The 19,850-nt window shown below is 47.9% G+C and overlaps 7 protein-coding genes across 7 annotated transcripts; 4 read left to right on the top strand and 3 right to left on the bottom strand.

Annotated features, from left to right (window-relative positions):
- Window positions 1–200: 200 nt before the first annotated feature.
- On the bottom strand, window positions 201–1,231 carry F5Y00DRAFT_259521 (putative 14-3-3 family protein ArtA; the record flags this gene model as incomplete). Its single annotated transcript, XM_048010890.1, has 5 exons — window positions 201–314; window positions 367–437; window positions 492–733; window positions 796–1,102; window positions 1,171–1,231. 5 exons carry the CDS (start codon window positions 1,229–1,231, stop codon window positions 201–203), a joined length of 795 nt encoding a protein of 264 aa, XP_047867447.1.
- Window positions 1,232–4,332: 3,101 nt separating this feature from the next.
- On the top strand, window positions 4,333–5,091 carry F5Y00DRAFT_229985 (mitochondrial ATPase inhibitor, IATP-domain-containing protein). The gene is made up of 2 exons (XM_048006840.1): window positions 4,333–4,626; window positions 4,845–5,091. Exons 1-2 carry the CDS (start codon window positions 4,496–4,498, stop codon window positions 4,978–4,980), a joined length of 267 nt encoding a protein of 88 aa, XP_047867448.1. The 5' UTR covers window positions 4,333–4,495; the 3' UTR covers window positions 4,981–5,091.
- Window positions 5,092–5,504: 413 nt separating this feature from the next.
- F5Y00DRAFT_259523 (Nsp1-like C-terminal region-domain-containing protein) lies at window positions 5,505–7,757 on the bottom strand (the record flags this gene model as incomplete). The annotated part of the gene is made up of 2 exons (XM_048010891.1): window positions 5,505–5,693; window positions 5,757–7,757. The coding sequence occupies 2 exons, from the start codon at window positions 7,755–7,757 to the stop codon at window positions 5,505–5,507; spliced, it is 2,190 nt and encodes a 729-aa protein (XP_047867449.1).
- Window positions 7,758–8,148: 391 nt separating this feature from the next.
- Window positions 8,149–10,673, top strand: F5Y00DRAFT_229991 (uncharacterized protein). Its single transcript, XM_048006841.1, has 5 exons — window positions 8,149–8,276; window positions 8,397–8,866; window positions 8,926–9,348; window positions 9,405–9,676; window positions 9,736–10,673. Exons 2-5 carry the CDS (start codon window positions 8,788–8,790, stop codon window positions 10,447–10,449), a joined length of 1,488 nt encoding a protein of 495 aa, XP_047867450.1. The 5' UTR covers window positions 8,149–8,276; window positions 8,397–8,787; the 3' UTR covers window positions 10,450–10,673.
- Window positions 10,674–11,340: 667 nt separating this feature from the next.
- F5Y00DRAFT_229992 (eukaryotic translation initiation factor 2 subunit gamma) lies at window positions 11,341–13,543 on the bottom strand. Its single transcript, XM_048006842.1, has 3 exons — window positions 12,861–13,543; window positions 11,822–12,808; window positions 11,341–11,765 (listed from the first exon to the last, which is right to left on the bottom strand). Exons 1-3 carry the CDS (start codon window positions 13,385–13,387, stop codon window positions 11,735–11,737), a joined length of 1,545 nt encoding a protein of 514 aa, XP_047867451.1. The 5' UTR covers window positions 13,388–13,543; the 3' UTR covers window positions 11,341–11,734.
- A 2,582-nt stretch (window positions 13,544–16,125) lies between these two features.
- F5Y00DRAFT_259526 (uncharacterized protein) lies at window positions 16,126–17,727 on the top strand (the record flags this gene model as incomplete). Its single annotated transcript, XM_048010892.1, has 3 exons — window positions 16,126–16,545; window positions 16,599–17,066; window positions 17,125–17,727. The coding sequence occupies 3 exons, from the start codon at window positions 16,126–16,128 to the stop codon at window positions 17,725–17,727; spliced, it is 1,491 nt and encodes a 496-aa protein (XP_047867452.1).
- Window positions 17,728–18,832: 1,105 nt separating this feature from the next.
- F5Y00DRAFT_229994 (uncharacterized protein) lies at window positions 18,833–19,826 on the top strand. Its single transcript, XM_048006843.1, has 2 exons — window positions 18,833–19,249; window positions 19,318–19,826. The coding sequence occupies exons 1-2, from the start codon at window positions 19,056–19,058 to the stop codon at window positions 19,343–19,345; spliced, it is 222 nt and encodes a 73-aa protein (XP_047867453.1). The 5' UTR covers window positions 18,833–19,055; the 3' UTR covers window positions 19,346–19,826.
- The last annotated feature ends 24 nt before the right edge of the window (window positions 19,827–19,850 follow it).

A 19,850-nucleotide genomic window follows, 5' to 3' on the forward strand; every position in this document is an offset into this window, starting at 1 on the left:
GCGGGAAAAAGAGAACCGTCCAAGTCTTTGCTCTGTGCATTTGCCACGTGAAGGGGGAAAAATCAAATCAATGCAGAACAGAAATCTCAAGCAAGAGAATTCTCAAGCAAACACTCCATAGACACCAGAGTCCACCCAACTTCAATCGACCCCTTTAAAATCTAGAGACTAATAAGGGACGTGGGCTTTTCTTTTTTTTCTTACTCGGCAGCCTTGGGCTCCTCAGCCGGGGTCTCGGTGGCTTTCTCCGGTTCCTGGGCGGGGGCCGCGGCTGACTCCGCAGGAGGCTCAGCCTCAGAAGACGTCCAGAGGGTCTAATTTCATGTTAGCAGATTCAACTAATACTTGATAAATACGAATACATACCAGGTTGTCTCGGAGGAGTTGCATGATGAGGGTCGAGTCCTTGTAGCTCTCCTCGCTCAGGGTGTCAAGTTCTATAGGTTTAAGTTAGCTTCAAACTACTTTTAGCTCGTGCGTCTGGTACTTACCGGCAATCGCATCGTCGAAAGCCTGCTTCGCGAGGTGGCAAGCCTGATCAGGAGCGTTGAGGATTTCGTAGTAGAAGACGGAGAAGTTCAGGGCGAGACCAAGACGGATGGGGTGTGTGGGGGGCAGCTCGGTCTGGGCGACCTCGGTAGCAGCCTTGTACGCCTCGAGCGACTTGTCAGCCGACTCCTTTCGTCGGTCACCAACGGCGAATTCAGCCAGGTAACGGTGGTAGTCGCCCTTCCTATTTTGGTTGGTTAGAAATCTCTGGGTTTAGAACAGGTGCTGGCACCGAGGAAAACATACATCTTGTGGTAGAACACCTTGGACTCGCCAGACTTAGCAGAGGGGATGAGGTGCTTGTCCAAGACATCGAGGATGTCATCGCAGATCTTGGCAAGCTCGGCCTCGATCTTCTGTCGGTATTCCTTGATAAGACCGACCTGGGAGGAGTTGCCCTTGGACTCTTCCTTCTGCTCGATGGAGGTGACAATTCTCCACGAGGCACGTCGGGCACCGATCACGTTCTTGTAGGCGACGGAGAGGAGGTTGCGCTCCTCGACGGTAAGATCACGGTCCTCAGAAGCGACGATCTTCATGTTCTCGACCATCTCTGATAACGATAAAAGTTAGTATTGCCACTCTGCAAGGTCCAGCAACCACATCCATAGCGTCACATACCCTCGTAGCGCTCAGCCTGCTCGGCCAGCTTGGCAAGATACACAGCATCTTCGTGACCCATCTTGACGGTGTGAGACTCGGTGAGACGAGAAAACTAGATTAGTTTATTAAGTCAGCTCTAGTTTCGGTCGGACAATGTGTTTGTTTTTTTGTTGTGATGGAAAAAGTGTATGCAGTATAGGTGTGAAATAGTAGGAAGAGGGGAAAAAAGAAATGCAGGTTTGCATGGCAACAGGCAGCAATTATTGAGCTAAGGGGTTGTAAACAGTTGCCAGGACGATACTGGAAGTGTTTACAACCCAAAGCAGAGGAACGCGCTACCTTGCCGTGGATATCGAGAGGCTCGAAAGTTGTGACGGTGAAGCAAAGACGAACCCCCCCCGCAGTCTGTGGGGTTTGCGCCAGTGGATGCGAATGGAAAACGCGTTAAGGTAAAGGTAGACGGATAGGCGTGTATGTTGTCGCAATAATCAATTGATTTAGGGAATAGGTCGTATTAGGCGGTTGATAAATTTGCTGTTGTATGTACGGCCGACAAGAAGGAGGCGGTCGTGATGTGGGCGATGACGAAAGTGTAAGGCGGGAATCAGGGTAGGCCAAGGAACATGACCGCAAGTGCAAAAGAAAGGGGATTTTTATTTTTAAAGGATAGGAGATGGATGGGATAAGGGTCAACGTACCTTCTGTTTATTATTTCGAGGTTTGGTTGTCAAGGAACGACCTGTAGTGGAAGATGCACTAGAGAGAAAGTGCGAGGACGGAGAATAGAATAAGTTGGTGGTTGTTGGATTTGGGAGGTTTATGAGATGCAAAAAGTTTTGGGAGAGTTTTTGTGTCGGCGGATGTGCAGCAGTTTGGTTTTGTTGGTAGACAGAGGGAGCCTGAGGTGAAGGAGAAAGAGGGTGACGGGCTCAGAGGCGGGTGTGCCCAGTGCGCGCGTGGGGAGGGGGGAAAGGTAATAGTAACCTCAGGTACATTCTAAAATCCTTAGGCACATATGTATATGTACTTGTACTGTACATACCTACTCGAGTTACCTAACCTAAAGTATTGTACATGCCTGCCTACATCCATATCTCTTCTCCCCCAGGGCTGTATGTATAGGTAACGCCTCCACTAATTGTAGGTACCTAACCTACCTAGGTAATTCTAACTGGTAGCACCGGTTCCGTCTACGTAGAGCCTAACTGGACCTGAACCAGCAGAGCCATAAGCTTGTAAACTTGGCAACGGGCAATAGACAGCGGATCATTTGATAATAGAACAAGGCTTGAAAGGGGTTATCCTCAAATCGAAATATTTCGGTACCTCCGTCCTTTCGTCCTTTAAATGACTGAACGACTGGCATCATTACATATCATAAGTACCTATATACATAGTTGGGTACATAGGTAAACTACCTTATGTTGTGGGCATGACATTGCATACAACTGCGTACACTATACACAACCCTGATAGTATCGAGGCGTAGATTGAATCTGGTAAGGCACTCCTGACTCTTCCATTTCACCTTCCATTTTTTTAAACCACCTTTGTGACTTGAAGAAGTTACGCCTCACGTGGTTGTCATGTGCCTTCTTCATATGCCCGATGTACTTACCAATTACATGTCATTCATAAAAAACTTAGTTCAAATGTCCCTGTTGCTAGTGTAGAAGCTCAATTCCTTTCCCTCCCTTGTCTAGGTAGGTCTCCTACGTCAGTTTTAATACTATCAAAGAAGACTTGAACTCGTACCCCACGTACTTGAGGAAACAATTAAATTTCGTCTCGTGCTTGTACCAGTACATGAGGCATTCTTCATAGACACCCAACAAGCTGTCAAGCCTCAAATGATATAGGATGACCTAAGGCAAGCATTTATGAGGTTATCCAAGTTTTATTTTGCTCATATAATCTTCCCTTTTATCGTACCCCCTCCGTCCGGTGGCACCCGCAATAAAAAGGGTATTGGAGTGACCCTTCATTAAATCTTGTTCTATGTCTCAATAGTCACCAAGAAAGGGTCTACACTCGAGTTAGCCAATTACCCTTGGGAGATGAGACCTAGGTAATTCGAGGCTACTCGAAGCACGAGCCATTACATTCTTTGTCCGAATTACCAACCTACCACGGCCGCTACTGGGCGATAAGGGGGAAAAGAATTTCAGCCTACGTCAACATATGCAGCCCAAATAGCTCACACATATGCACAGTGCTGCATCTCGTTTTCTGATTCGGGGCCACACCCGCGCCAGCCACCACGGGAACTTGGCCTCTCATTTGTCTGATCCATTTCAACTATCGTCAATGCGAAGTTGACCTAGAAATCAAGAATCAAGAGTAGGGAAGGAAAAGAGTCGATTTGTTAAAAACGTCACCGACTTGATTTCTTCTTGGAGGGGAATGAAACCCATGCATTGCCAAGTATCTTTCCCTTGCGGGGCCAGGAACCGGTGAAAATATTATGCTCCTCTAACTCCTGGAAGATATCATGCCAAACCAGAGCCTCACGATACTTAGCCCCATTCTTTTCTCGCGTCTGGCATAGCTGAGAGTTATCATGCCAAATTTAGACGTTATTGCATAACAAATTTGCCTACGGTCGATTATGCGTAGGTATAATTTTTTTTCATGCAATACGGCATGCTCAGCCTCGACGAAAATATAAAATTCGTATTAACACGAGCTGTTAGTACGCATATGTAGTAGTCGAAACTGCGTATTATTCTCGTAAGATTTTTAAAGACATATTTATAAATCATCCAAACGATACAAGACCAATATAAATAGGGAAGAAATCCCATAGGCTTTCATACCTCTCCTAATAATGATACGCGGCAAATCTATTACGGTAGTAGGCAGCCTACGGAATTTTCATTATATCAGATGACCCTAAACTATTCCGGTCCGCTGGATTTTTGCGTGATCAGTGGTCGCTAATGATGCTATGTATGGCCTGAGCAGGTATACACTACATAGACGTTGTACCCTAAGCACTGAGGTAAAGGACGGTCTTAGGAGAGTTCCGCTCCGTTTGCGTCCGTGCACCCCGTGTTCTTCCGCCGAGGTTGGAACCTCATTCAGCCATTACCTACCATTGACTTCATAAGCTAAGCTCCAATTGAACCTCCAAATTTTGGAAGTGCCTCATCAATCATCAACCACACCACATACAACAACAGCAAACTAATTAAATACCTAAGGTACTAGCTTTCTACACCCTCCATCCCGTGATTTACTTGTAAGGCAAAATAAGGCAATTCAAATACTAAACGTTATCCCCCAATCCAGCGAGCGACATCTTTGAGAATCCTCCTCAAAACCCCCCCCAAAACCCCCCAAAATGTACCGCCAGACTCTGACCAAGATCCCGTCTCGAGGCCTCTCCCGCCGCGCATTCACGACGACCGTCCGCGCCATGGCAGCAGGCGACACCGGCGCCCCGAAAACGGCAGGCAGCTTAGCCGGTCAAAGGTACGTCGCATATCCATCCACCTATTCCGAAATATCCAATACCTAAACCCCGCCAATCCCGTTCCAAAAAGCTGGAATTTGGTGTCCCGAGATGCCGGTATCTCCTAGCTCGCTAGAGCAATGGAGAAAACCCGCTCGGAAGTCAGGGACTATGGGGGATAGATAAAAAACTAGAGAATATAATAAAGAAGACTAACAAAGACTCCCCCCAAAAACAGTGACGCCTTCCAGAAGCGCGAAAAGGCTAACGAGGATTACGCGATCCGCCAGCGCGAGAAGGAGAAGCTCCTCGAGCTGCGCAAGAAGCTCCGCGAGCAGCAGGACCACCTCCAGAAGCTGTCCGACCACATGTAAGTCTATCCAGTTTACCTAGTTAGAACATTTTCCCCTGCGGGATTTGCTATATCGGCAATATGTACTGATAGATATGCCTTCGCTATAGCGACGAGTTGACCAAGGACCAAGGCGGCGAACACAACTAGATGTATTAGTATTAGCACGTAAAGAGGAGGAATGCTGAAGCTCCGCTCGTTATGATGTCTAGCATCTGCGCGTGAGTCTTTGCGGTGTCACTAGAAACAATTTAAAACCCTAGATTTGTTCTTCAGCCATCGCATTTGCCATGTCCTAGTGTACATAAATACAGCCGCTACACCTATGTACAGCGTGCTCTTGTTGCTATCTTGAGAATTAACTCTCGCTCTTGTCACGGCATACCTGCCCGATTGAAGGTCTCCCTTATCCTAGTGCATGTCATCATCTACGAATTCTCGAATTTTCGTGTATGGTTCCCTAAACTCCTACACCAAACTTCCCCCTAACAAGGATTTCTCAAATTCCTCCTCGGTAGTCTAGTAATTATTAAAGAAACCTTGGGCTTATCGACGTCCCATGTAGGACCTATAGAAGCTGTCCACATTATCTTGTTCTGGGCCACCGTAATGGTTGCCGATTGTGCTGCGCTCCTTTTGTGCGGCTGCGACCTTGGCCTGAAGCGCAGCAGCGTTAGTGTCTATCCACTGAAGTTGAGCAAGGTGACTGTTGAGGACTCGGACGATCTGGCTCAGCTATAGAAAAAGGGGGTTAGTCAATACATAATTTTTTTTGTGTGGTTTATGCAAAATACTTACCGGGTCATCTGGTTTGTTGCCCTTGCTCAATGTGCCGGAAATGTCGTTAATCTCCTTGATCATCTTGGACAAGTCACGGCCCATATCATCCAACTTTTCGGTAATTTTCTCGGCCAGCTTGTATGTCTTTTCGCGCTCCTGATCAGGTCCCGCAAGCTGATCTCCATGTCCAATCTGTTTGGCAAATATCGAATCCACCTCACCCTCGTATCTATCTAACCAAGATTCGAGCTCTTCCTGCTGACTCTCGATGCCGACGAGCTGTCGTTCGATCTCACGACTACCTTTTTCGGCCTCAAACGTCTCCAAATAGAGCTTTTGGATCCTCTCCCCGTTCTCAACCAGAAGACGATCCCACTGGGCCACTTGGGATGCTTGCTCTTTGAACTCTTTTTGGTATTTTGAGAGATCAGTAGCCCACCGAGTGATGATCTCATCCATTGTCTTGTTCTTTAGCCGCGCCATGGATGAGGTAGGACCAGCGGTCGATGCTCCCAATGCGTTACTGGCTGCCGTAGTAGATTGTGTTGCTGTGTTATCAGACGATGTAGCAGCTTTTGACGCGGCGCCGAACAGAGAGCTTGTTGGGGCTGCCGTTGCGGTAGCGGTTGAGGCCGAAGTGGCAGAAGCTGTTGTTCCTGCGGCTGACGTGGCGTTTGCTGCTCCTGCTGCTGGAGTAGAGGCAGCATTACCAAAGAGACCAGATGTAGGTTTAGCTTGTTCAGTAGTTCCGGTACCGGATGCTGGCTTCCCCAGATTAAACAAAGAAACCGCCTGTGTCTTAGCTGGCTCGAGGGCAGAGGTAGTGCCCGAGGGCTTGGTAAGGCTCGGAAATGCTGAAGCAGGAGCTGCCGATGTAGTAGCTGCTGCAGATGATGCAGGTTTTTTATCAAATAACGAAGATGAGCTTGCTGCTGCTGCTGGTGTAGTACTTGACCCCCCAAAGAGTGGATTTGCGGGCTTGGTTGAGGATGCCTCGGCAGGCTTTGAAGGTTGCTGTCCAAATAGCGGGTTGGCTGCAGGTGCCGCTCCGCCGCCTTGTGCAGTGGTAGGCTTCGCGCCGAATAAATTTGAGGCGGAAGAACCATCAGCAGGTTTCGAAGCCCCAAAGATGTTTGAGGCTTGGGCTGAGCTTTGACCGGCATTGGCAAAGAGTCCGCCTGGGGTAGAGGATGATGGCTTGCTCGCCGCGGTACCAGTCTGGGAGGAGCTGGCCGTGTTTGCAAACAAAGAGCTACCTTGTGTTTCCTTCTTGTCTCCTTGCTGGGTAGATGGAAAGGGTTGTTGACCCGCAGCACTCGGAAAGAGGTTAGCAGGCTTCGTCGGAGGCGCGCCCGCAGGAGTTGTTGAGTTCAGGGAAAACATGGCTTTTGTAGGTGTCGATAGCGAACCAGAACCGGGGGCGTTACTAGTCGGGGTAGTGCTTGTGTTGGCGTTGTTGAAAAGACCACTGCCACCGCCGGTAAGGTTACCAAAGAGCCCGGGAGCCGAGGTAGGGGTGCTAGAAGACCCTGCTGTCATCGATGCTGATGCTGGGGCGGTACTAGTCGACGTCGGTGTTGTTGAGGCTGGATTTCCAAATAGATTCGTAGATTGCGCAGGCTTCGCAGCACCACCAAAGATGCCAGTGTTAGAGGGAGGTGTCTGGGAGCTGCCACTAAACATCCCAGAGCTACCACCACCCAACGTAGGAGTAGATCCCGGTGCGCTATTTCCCGTCGTTTGCCCAAATAATGGCTTTTGTTCTCCTGGCTTCGTAGCCGTGTTTCCGAAGGCACCAGAAGTAGGTCCCGATGAACTAGCAGCAGCGCTATTGTTCCCACCACCTAGGTTTCCGAAAGAGAAGGCAGGTGTGCCGGTGGTTGAACTACCAAAGAGATTGGTCGAAGCCGAAGTAGTAGGGGTTGATGAGCCAAACAAACCGCCAGCAGGTGGTGCACTGGAAGTGGTGGCATTGTTGTTGGATTGCCCTCCTGAGCTCGAATTGCCGAAGAGCGACATGGTGGGACGGTGTTTGTAAGGAAGGAATGTGCTATATGTTGTGTTATATCCGATCTAGCTATTGGAATGTGATGTAGGTTCGTCTAATCTCAGCCGTGTTTATAAATCTGCACTCCTCCCCAAGCCGCAAGCACAGAAAAGGCTGGGGGTTTCGGCGTTTGGTGATTCGCTGGGTAAACCGTAAGGGCAGCGCAAGGTTGACGATGATGATAAACGTCGAAGATGAAAATATATCTTAATCCTTTTTTGGAATGGTTAGTACGTATATAAAAACCCCAATTTGTGCAATACAACTGTGAAAATAGTAGTTTGTTTTTACTTACAGTTTGCCTTGGTGACTTGGTGATGCATCACAGACCGACCACTTTTTTTGCGCGACAAGCTTCCAAGGTGGTAAAGTTCGACGCGACTACCTCTTTAGGTAGTACTGTAAGCATGTACCACCTACCTCAGGGCATTCACTAACCACATGTGGATCTCAGCCTTCACTGTGCAGTGTGAGCCTGGAGGTACACAGAGGTACCTTCCATAGGTACGTACTCATGTACCTAGGTATTAGCTTTAGGTAATCCGTACTGACTAGGCCACTTACTAGGCCAAGCCACAGGAGTTCTAGGCTCCCTTATCTAATCAGTTTAGGTCTCTTACGATGTATGCCAATACCAACTGACCTGCCAGCCCTGTCCGCTCTCCGCCGCCTGCCCAACCAGGAAACATGTGTTTCCGATCCCTGACCTGAAGTCTCGATCTCTACGATTACCTCACATAAGAGCCAGAACAATAGGAGGCTTAGTTTTCTGGCCTCGCACATCTTTAAATCGATCATACAGCCTTTCCTAAGATCAGTAACCACGAGCCATCGACCTATCTGGCCCTACATCTGGTCGATTTGTTATACAGTACCCCTCAAACCAGCCAACGGCTGTTCAAAAGGGACCGCAACTTTCTACTAGATATTATATTATAGGCCTGTCAACTTTCTCAAACCAAGTGACACCACCCCCGGCATACCACCTAGAAGTTCTTTGCCATGTCTAGAGAGCGGAGGTCATCTAGCCTCGAGGCTCCCGAGAGAAAAGGTATAGAAGATCCAGGTGCTCGTGAGCTTGGTATGCTGTAGTGTACCCCTTACAATTCCCTCAATAAGCTAACAATTGGTCCAATTTAGCCTCCTCCGATTCCGACGAGCACTTCTCCGATGCTCAATCCTCCCCGAGGAATAGTCCCGGGGCTACCTCTCCGGTACCACGGACACGAGTCGAAAAAGTAGACGATGAACCGTCTTACGGTGAAGTCCCGGGTACGGAAGCTTACAGTAAGCGCACAGAGGATGCCGAACCAGATGAGATTGCTATCATCCACGAGAAGAAGCCAGAATCCGTCTCTCCAGACAGACCTGTGACGCCAGGGGGTCATCCAATTCCAAAGACGGTGGTTGACGAATCAGCGGATACCCCTGGTTCTTCAACTCGTCGCTATAGCGAACATCTTCATCGTGCGGATGCCGAACCAGACTTTATTCGGAAACCTGACGGTACTAGCGAGGCAAGTCCGACACCCTCCTCGCTTGATACCACCAAGGAAGCAACTGGTACGGCAGCCAAGTCCTCCTAAGCTCCCCAGCGCGATTGACCCTTGCCCTCGTAGATAACGCGACTGTAGCCCCATCACTTAAGTCACCATCGACCCATCGACGGAGGAAATCGTCAGCAGCAAAATCAACGGGAAGTGTTAGTCAAGAGGATGCTGATGGCGATGACGTTGATGACTTTGGTGACTTTGGCGACGACTTTGACGAGTTTGAAGAGGGTGATGAAGATGCTGATTTTGGCGACTTCGACGATGGCTTTCAGACGGCCGAGGCAGAAGGACCGGCTCCCATACCGGTCCCTCAGCCTCAGGCCGCAATACCCTCATTTGTATGTTTAGGTCCCTCTCTAGGTAGTCGTATATTTATGCTAACTATATTCTCTGTCAGCCAATATTAGACCTTGATGGGCTTGACTCAGAAGATATCATAGTTGCAACAGAACCATACCTAGATGCATTGTTCTCTCCCGAAATACAAGAGCTCCCAGCTTTACCGTCGCCACCAAAGGACAACCCAATATTCTTCAACCCTAGAAGCGCCTCTCTCTGGTCGCAATTGGCAGCACCGCCACCTCTTCAACCCCCTGATTGGATCCGGTCTCGCATACGGCGCCTATTCTTAGTTTCCCTCGGCGTACCAGTGGATCTGGACGAGATATTACCTGCCTCCAAGCAAAAGAAACTTGTGCTACCATCCATCCATCGTGTCACTTCAACCGGCTCGCTACGCACATCATCAGAGTCTCGCTCCGTCTCCAGGCTCAGGAAGCCAGACACTGATAACAATTCCTCGGTATCAGTAGATTCCCAAGGCAAGGAGAAGCCCAGGTCCGCATCGAAACGGCAAAAAGGTCCACCTGAAGCACCCGACCTGGATTTGGTTTCCGCGAAGCAGCTCTGCACAACCACAGACGAGGCTCTAAGCGGCATGACGGACAAGGAACTCCGGCAGCACGTGAAGAAATTGCAAGACATGGAGGTCTTGGCGAATGATGTGCTGGAGTATTGGAAGAAACGAACGGACGAGAAGATTGGCGATCGCGAGGCGTTCGAGGGCGTGATAGAAAACCTTGTGAAGCATGCTCGGAAAACTAGGAAATAGGAAAATGGGTCAACATAGTAATACTAATGACTGCGTTGGGCTTATGTCCCAGCAAAACGGTATCTTAGTGCTCGGCTCCTAATAGTGATAAGCGACGCCCTATAGGTATACTACCTAGATGTGCAATTCGCCTTTGTTGCGCTAGGTATCGTGTTCTAGTCTTGATGGTTCGTTATTAGTAGTATAAAGTATAGATATGTTGCTAGCAAGAAGTACCTTACGACTAACTACCTAGCCTCAATGCTCAGTTTTATATTTTAGTCTATGTCGTAACTCCTTTCCGGGATGAAGTGAAAATCGATATATGCTATCATTATACATATAGCATCCCTAGAAGTACGTCCAAGGGGGGTGAGTTCTCGGCCCTAGATACGGTGAAGGTTGCCTAACATAGACAACTCAGCAGCCAACTTGGTCTCCTTATAGCATCTATCAGAGTGTTAAAATATTAGTTAGTTATATGAAACCAAAACATAGTATAAGGGTAACTAGGGACTATAAAATACCTCCTTGATCGTCATTCTTTGATCATCTCTTATATGCTATAGCAGAAGTACTGCCCAGGGACAGGTAATTTCTATATTAAGTTCATAAAGCCATTACTAGTAAAATAGAATGAGTCTCACTTACAAGTAACCTCTCTTTAGTACTATTATAATAATTTATCTTACTTTACATACTTGGGGAATCTAATTCTATAGCATTATCGACCTTGTGAAGAGAGATAATATTTGGACGGGTTTCGCCCTGTAAATCCTCCGTAGCGTCAAAACACCGTTGTCCACTGTCATATATCTTTAAGATACAATAATATGTAGTGTTTTACCGTCTATGCCACCTTTGGCTTGTTTACATTTATTACATTATATCACATGCTGAAGGACCTAAGCCTCGCGAAGTGGTGGGTTGGATAATCGGATGGCTATAGGTTTTTATATTCCTTTTTTCCGTTAGGCGCCTATAGATTGACAAAAGCCACCGGAGACTACGGTCTCTGCAAAAAGGGCCAGGACGTAAAGTGCAACAGATCCGTATTCAGGTACGCCTTTATCTCCTTTTGCTTCGTCATCATCGTCTAAATACATAGCCTTCTTAGGGACATCCCCTTTAGCCCTAGTAGCTTCAGACAGACTAAGGCATCTCTTACCTTTATGAAGCGCTTGAGCCGTGTCCCTGACATTGGTCGCCGTACTTAGGAATACCTACTCATTTCCCCTTTACCCACCCCTCAGAATTATAGCTTATCGGATACGCTTCGTCAAGAAATTTATACTTAGCCTAGACTTCACGATTCGGTAGGTTCCAATGTGATACCACTTTAGATAGGTTAGTTGACGCAACCAACATTCAGTATACCAGGGTAGGAACTTACGCTGTGATGGTAGCCCATCCAATGAGACGCCAGTGCTTCTCGATTCTTCGGCTAAGAGCGATCTTCTCTCCAAGGTTTGTGCAGGCAGGGCTGGTCAGGGATAGCTTAGCGGCATCTTGCTTAATGGCGGCAACCTTGGCACCAGTTGAGGTGGATCCAATGTTTACCATGAGGACTTCATTCTTGGTTAATTTAGCCACCTTTGCTTGCTTGCCGTCTGCTGTGCGGACACCTAGCAGCCTCTTTAAGAGGTAGAAGTTGACTTCAATCTCACTGTAGATGGCGGGAAGACGTCCCTTGAGGCCGAGAACGAATCCAACCAAACGATCAGCTCTGCAAAGAGTAGGGTCAATGCGCGTGCCAACACCAATGAGACCACCGGGGACGGCATATTTCAGATCGTTGAACTCTGAGTTAAGAGAGACGATACGACTGCAGATAGGCTTGCACTGGAGTGCACCCTTATCGTCTCGAGTCACAATACCAGGTCTGATTTCAATCTCGTCACCGAGCTTCAACACACCGTGCAGAATACTGCCACCTGCAACACCACCCTTTAACTCTTCAATTTCGGCACCAGGCTTGTTGACGTCGAAGGATCGAATAACCATCATGTGAGGCTCTTGAGTGAAATCTCTGGGTGGTACAGGGATGGTGTTTACAATGGCCTCGTTGATAGCGTCGATGTTGAACTTCAGTTGCGCAGAGATAGGAATGATGGGCGATTTGGCGGCAGGAGTACCACGGACGAACTTCAGGATAGACTGGTAATGTTGTTGGGCGGCCTCTTCTCGCATAAGGTCGACCTTGTTCTGAAGGATGATGATCTTATCAAGCTTCATAATTTCGATAGCTGCCAAATGTTCAGAAGTTTGAGGCTGAGGTACAGTTTCATTTCCAGCAATCAGTAATAGAGCGGCGTCCATCACCGCAGCTCCAGACAACATAGTACTCATGAGAATATCGTGACCAGGGCAATCCACAAAGCTAGACATCGTCAGTAACATAAAAAGGTAATTAGGACAATTAATAAACGTACGAGACATGGCGTAGAAGTCTGTATGTACCGCTGCATCCTTCACGCTCGCAAGGGGGGTCTACCTCCTTCTCACTCTTGTAGCTTCGATAACATCCAGGCCTAGGGCACTCAGGGTTATCGCACTTGTAGATCTTGGCATTCGCATATCCCAGCTTGATGGTGATGTTTCGGATCAACTCGTTCTTGAAACGGACAGTCTGGACACCTGATATGGCCTTCACAACGGTCGACTTGCCGTGAGCGACGTGACCGATGGTACCAATGTTGATAGTGGCTTGTCGCGCGATGATCTCAGGTGTAAGCGGGGTTAGTGATTGGAGATCGAGGTCTTTGGCGTCTGTTTGGGGAGGGAGAGGAGGACGCTCAATCGGAGGCGAGGGACCTGAGGGGGATTTCTTCATAGCTGACTTGAGGGGTTTCTGATCTAACTCCTCAGCGCCATCGTCGGCCCCATCGTTGATGGGTGACTCGTTGCCCGAATCGGAGTCGGACTCGATGTCGTTGCCAAACCTGTCGGGCGCGGACATTGTGATATATGTGTTGTTTGGTTTGTGCCTTTATCTATGTGCTCTTTCGCTGGCTCCTGTATGTAAACGGGTGCTCGAGGTTAAGTGAAATCTAACGACTGTACGAAATGACGTTTAGGCGTGGAGTTTGGGATTTTTTCGAAAGTTGTGTATGAGTCTTCTCCCAAGCGGCGATAAGATAAAGAATGAGGGGCAAATTTGGTAGGTAAGGTACCTAGGTACAAAATTTGACGTACCTGACTTTATTCCGTACTAACCTACAAGAAATGGAAACTGTGGAGGACGGTAAGACCTGGCAGATCTCTCTAACTGTCTTGTTCTTGTTAAACCGTTACTTCCTGCTACTTGCAATTAAAGAGGTTAGGTCACGTGTTTATATACCAATATGTAGGTACGGCTAATGAGTTTGAATTTCTAGGTTAGCGCAATAATCGGTTTCCTCTCATTACAAGTCAAGCAGCAGCAGCAGTTCAGCATCGTGTCAATCCGGAACCCGTTGAATTTAGTAATCATCCAAGCATCAGCCGTGGTATCATCGTTACTGTAGGGTATATTTTATCCAATATTGAGCTCAATTCTCATGAGCCGTCAAAGCCCCGAGACGATCATTTCCTCGTCGTTCGACAAAGACTATTCTTAGACGAACGTTCATAGAGAGGCCATTATAAGCCTCCAGTAGGTCAATGTCACTATGTCGGCACTAAGGTAACTAGCAACCAAGATTCAAACTACAGTCTGCAGGAATATATTCATATATGCAGCCCTACCATGATATCCTGTCTGATGTAAGTTACATAGCGTCATTGAATTATATCATAGTTTTCAGAGCAACATTAGGGGCATATTAATGAAAGCATCCTCGTTCACGTGTGGTTTAGCAACATCGATATAGCAGAACTACTAGGTATATTACTTTCAAGGCGATATAACCCACACGACAGTGCGCCGCCTCATTGGCCATGAGAACCAAAGCGCTAAAAATAGCCTTTATATCCTTGGCAGCAAGACAGTCTTATTTTGTTTAATAAATTATCAAATAAGAGCTATATTGGTCCAGTACCACGATGGCATGCAGATTCGTCAGAAATTGGCCTCCATTCCCGCCTGTCCGTGCAACCGATCATGGTAAAGGGACCGGGAGGGGTGGGGGGCAGGTTTTTTTGGTGCTTGGGTTACATTTTAGCACGACAATCACCTTGCCGATTATTTTCCTCAAATTGGCCGAGTCCGCAGTCGAGTCATTATTCTCTGTGCTAAAAAAGGGAACATATATGATGGACTATTCGTTGCATCTAGCCGGCGGACTTCAGAGTTCTCAGGAGCTCTTATAAACATTTGCGCTTCGTCTTACGATCAAGGTCTGAGGTGTTACGGTCCGGAATCCTTCTCATTACATCCCCATTACATATCTGCGGTGACAAAAGTGAGCGCGAGGATAATAAGCAATAGGGACTCGGGCTCAAAGTCCGAACGGGGCCGGTCGTTTCCTGTTGCTCAACATGGTGGGTAGGAGTTTACCGCCCAGGCACAACCTAATCCCATGCATAGTGTCGTGCGGTATCACGTCTCTTCAGCTTCTGATTGGCTATACTTTCTACCTTGTATCTGGGCACGGGTCTTGTCAGGGATGCTATCTGCCTATCAAATCGGTAGATCGTCGACTGGGGTCGATGAAAGCGCCTAGGAAGATTCGCGCCGGCTAGTCCCACGCATCCAACCACATCCCATTCTCCCCGTCTTTTGCGCTCGACTGGGTAGGGACCCCTGGTATTAACAAGTCTTTTCTTCAACCTCATTCGTAGTGGGCACTTTGGTATGCCGGGTGCATCCAATTACGGTCCAGGTCTGCACCCAAGAGACTCTTGCTCACAAAGAGGGATTGCCCAGTCTAATACCTGTACTGCAGTAAATGATGTACATGGACATGTGGTTAACCATGGGTTAATGTACCTCTTTGGTGATAGATGTAGGTGCGAGAGACTCCTTCATGCTTATCCCATACCTGTATAGCCGTGGTAGCGAAAGTATTGTCGGCTCTAGATACCATTGTATCATTTCCCCAGCATAGGACCAACAATTCCCTCTTCTCACTCATATACTCAGCCTTTTTCTCGGTATACCTCTTTACCCTCTTCGTTTCGTTTTTACCCAGACGCTTTCTTATCCGTGTGAGAAAGACGGTAATCAGAAGCCTGTGACTTGTCCCGTTGGATTTTAAATCGACGTTGACACGTTGATCTGGTAATTCCGATACAACCCAGCAAGTGCTCAGCGTTAGACTACGGCCTGCGGGCGTCTATTTTCATAATCGTACAACTTGGATATTGGGGTTCACTCTAGCCACCCTATCAGAGACTTGCATTCGGTCTATTCCTACCCCCCGGTCCATCGTGAGCGATCCCATTGCATTTTATGTAGCCCCATCGACTAACTATCCCATGCAGAATATTCCAAGAAAAAGGTCGAATGAGGTGACAAGATATCGCAGCGGCGCCTACTCAAAACCACCCACCTTCCCAGCTATCCAACTCTGAAATACTTTTCCTTCGATAGCTGGTCTCTTCCAATTCATTCTCGTATTAATCCATTCCTCTCTTTAAGCCACATACATTTTGGTCCTTTTTTTGGTCCTATTCCTAAGGGTATCACGAGCATATAGTAGCCTGTACACATAGACTGAGTCTTGTTCTTTTATTATTTCACTTTTCTTCCTCATCATATACACACACTATAGCCAAATGGCGCCGCAAGACGAAAAGAGGCGGCCTTCCGCCCTTAAGCTGGCTCCCTCGCGATCTTCCTCTACCGGCTCCACATCTACCACATCGTCACTGGGCAAACCACCAAGGACACCAAGATTCGCGGAAGCTACTACAGTATACTCGCCGGTGGAGCAACCAGATACGCCGTTTAGAAGAGACGATAGATCACATGTAGCTCACGCTCAACCGGCTGATGTTGGATTTGGATATATCGGAGACGAGTCGAGCCACGTAATAAACATGCCAATGACACCAAAGTCGCCCCTAAAGAGTGCCATGAAGGTACCAGGTACGCCAGGGAGGAAATTTGAGAACCCCTTAAGTCCGACATTCATGGAAGAAGAGATGCTAGAGAAGCGGGAGAAGGACACGGAGAAAGAGCAAGCACGAGACTTGGTAGGTTGAATTACGATCGAGTGTGTAAGAATCTAGACTAACACCCAGTGCAGGGTCTTAAGACGAAAGTGCGGATGGCCAAGTTCGCACTCCGAGGTGTCAGCTTCAGCTGCAGTGCCATTATTCTAGCTATGCTTTCTTCATCCTTCGCTATCTTCCACGCGACCAAGAGTCTACCAGCACAAAACGGCCTGCCTCCATGGGCGACAGGCACGAGCACGTGGCCGCAAATACTCGTGTTAGCTGTCTCCTGCACCAATCTCCTCATCTGCATCCTCATCTTCGTCGGGTACTGCCGAGGAGGTCACCACCGCGCGGAGAAAGTTGGTGTATACTACACGTTGTTCGCAGTTGGCTGGTTCATCGTCTCCGTGATTCTATGGGCTGCCGCTGCAGGTGTCTTGCAATTCACAAGGAACAACAGCGGCAACAAGGACCTGTGGGGATGGGCATGTGTCCAGAACCAACGTGCCGACCTCTTCTCGCAAAAGGTTGACTACGAACTTGTTTGCAGACTTCAGGTGAGCGCCTGGATAAATTTATCCAATTACTTGATCATATAGCTAATAATCTCCTTAGAATTGGGCCCTGATCTGCATCATCATCGAGATCGTAATCGACGTCATTACCATCATCCTCTACAGTGTCGTCTTCTACCGGTACTACACCAAGCGACGTCTAGCCAAGTCGATGGACCTGCGAGACCGCGCTCGATCCGACCTATACCTAGCCCAGCTCCGATCGCAATCAGCCCCCAACACCCCAGGATTCGGCCCCAAGTCCCCATCATTCTCGCAGTACGCCATGTCGCCGCGCTTCCCTCCTTCGGCTTACAAGTCTCTTGGGGATATCTCGGAAGGACCCGCGTTCACGCCGGGAGCGCAGATGGCCGAGCCACAATCCTCCTTTGCGAGCCAACCCAAGAGCGCCGAGAAGCCATTTAAGCTGCAGGCTCCTCCCAGCAAGGCTCCCTCCGCCACCCCCAAGACGAGCCAGGGTGCATTCCGAACACCTACAACACCCACCGCGCCTGGACCCAGCTTCAACTCCAATTTCAACGAGCACGGCCCAGTTGCACCTGGCGAGGTACAATACGATGCCGTACCTATCCCCGGCGCGTATAATGATGCCGTTGTCAAGAGCCCGCCGCCAGCACAGACGAGTTTCAGCCACCCGCGGTAAAATGGGTGCGATATGGGAAGGAAACTAAAAATAAAAATAAAAAATAACTAAACTATTATTTGGATATACTTAATTTCTTTTGTTCAGCTGAGCTGGAAACGGGTCACATCGATCCAAGTTTGGATTCCCACCTACCTACCTATTACTTATCACGCGCTATGTTCTATGTTCTATCATGCAGGAACGTAGGAAAACCGACGAATCAAACTGACCCAACGACGAGGCGGCGTCCTCGAGGTGATATGATTGGGGAGAGGGAGGGTGTGGGTTGTGGGTTGTGTATGAATTTTTGGATACCGGCGAACTTGGAATATACCTCGGGGATGGAACAAGCAACTTTTACATACATCATAATTACCTGCTACAATGTGCATAGCTTTTTTTTTTCTTGAACAACGAGATATCAGTTCAACAAACTACTTCCTCTCAAATTGCTTTCGTTTTCGGTGAGATGTCTATAATAATACATACATACTACTCGCTAACGCATGGCACCCTGGGGTAGGTATGCATGAATGGACCTACATACGCGTCAGATATATACACGTCAGATATTTAGCAGGTAGGCTCTCGTGATATGTAGGTCGTAGCAATGAGACCCTCTCCGTGGCTATGTCGGTACAATACTATGGACGCACAACGTTCTGCAACAAATAAGCAAGGGTTACTTATTGCAGAGCCGCAGGGCTGGCTACACATCTGGGCCTAGTAGGAGTACGGAGAAAGCTCTCCCGGATGGCGCAGTTGGCTCGGGGTGAGAGGAACAAGTGACGAGCGGTCGTGCTCTGGGTCTTGGGTTTATTAATCGGGTTGTATTCTCCGAGCGGTTGTTGAGATTGGAGGTACGATAATTATATATTTGGTAGACCTCGTACTGGGGAATGATGATCTACTTTCATAGGATGTAGGTAAGCAATATATAGATCCATGCTCATAAAGGCGGTGGCTATGAGGTATCAATGGAAATGTGAAAGTAGCTAGTTAAGTAGACTTGAACTTGAACTCTTGTATCTCCATATATCCAAGTGCTGCCAGCTGCTGACCAGCCGTATATCATCATCAGTTCATAGGTGGGCCGTTTCCAAAAGCTTCTCCAAGCTTATAAGCTCCAGCATCATCAATCAAGCCTTGCTCTGGCCTACCTATGTAACCACTTGCGAAGTCACAGCGTACCTACCTACCTACCTACCTATCACCACCGTGGGCGCATACCGAAATCTCAAGTGCAGCAAGGCTGTGGGGGTCAATTCATATCTGAGCAAAATCTTCGCACACGAAAAAAAAAGGAGACGGCCCCCAAATTACTTTTTGGCCTACGGGTTTATCCAATGGCAGGTGGTGGTGCTACGGCGTGCGCGCGGCGGCTACTGGTGCGGCCTGCGTCGCCCTTCCGGTTTCGAACGTACAGCACGCAGCCCCCAAGAGGCTCGAACAACACGGTGAAGTTCTGGCCGTTCCTTGCTATCATCGGCCTGGGGACCGCGGGGTATGTTATGTTGGTAAGGGCTAAGGCCGCGAGCAGGTGAGTTTTTTCATTTTTTTATGTTGTGGTTAGGCTGTGTGGTATTATATTGACGAGTCGTGTTATAGGAATACACCGGTGAGGAGGTTGCAGTAGTGGCATCCTTACAGCCTTATTGGATTTATTCGGCAAAGACTATGTCAAAGTTGATAGATCATATGGTATATTATATGTATGATTATCGATTGGGCGTGGATGGGTTTCCGGTCTGCCAACATACATACATACGTACATGATTCACTAAGCACAATGCTTTCGTTTAAGGCTGAGTGAGAGAAGTTGACTGTATAAGATGGGTAGAGAAGGAAAATAGGAAATACCATGATTAGAGGAAGCTTCTTCGATCACTAATTTGATACGTATAAGTTAAGCTCATCTCCGTCTACTACGACGGAATATATGAGATATCAGCTAAGTACCTGAGAAAAAAGCTGTATTTGAAGTGACGAGAAATAAGAGAAAATATTGCAAAGCAACATCAACTTAATCTAATAAGATATACGGCTATTTATTTTAGGTAATCACAGTATGGTTAACCAATATATAGACATAACTACCTAGGTTATATAATCATGAACGCAAATCAATTGTCTACCAAATG

The sequence above is a fragment of the Daldinia vernicosa genome (assembly GCF_022497035.1).
Source record: "Daldinia vernicosa strain CBS 139.73 unplaced genomic scaffold F5Y00scaffold_10, whole genome shotgun sequence".
In the NCBI taxonomy this organism is placed as follows: Eukaryota; Fungi; Ascomycota; class Sordariomycetes; order Xylariales; family Hypoxylaceae; genus Daldinia; species Daldinia vernicosa.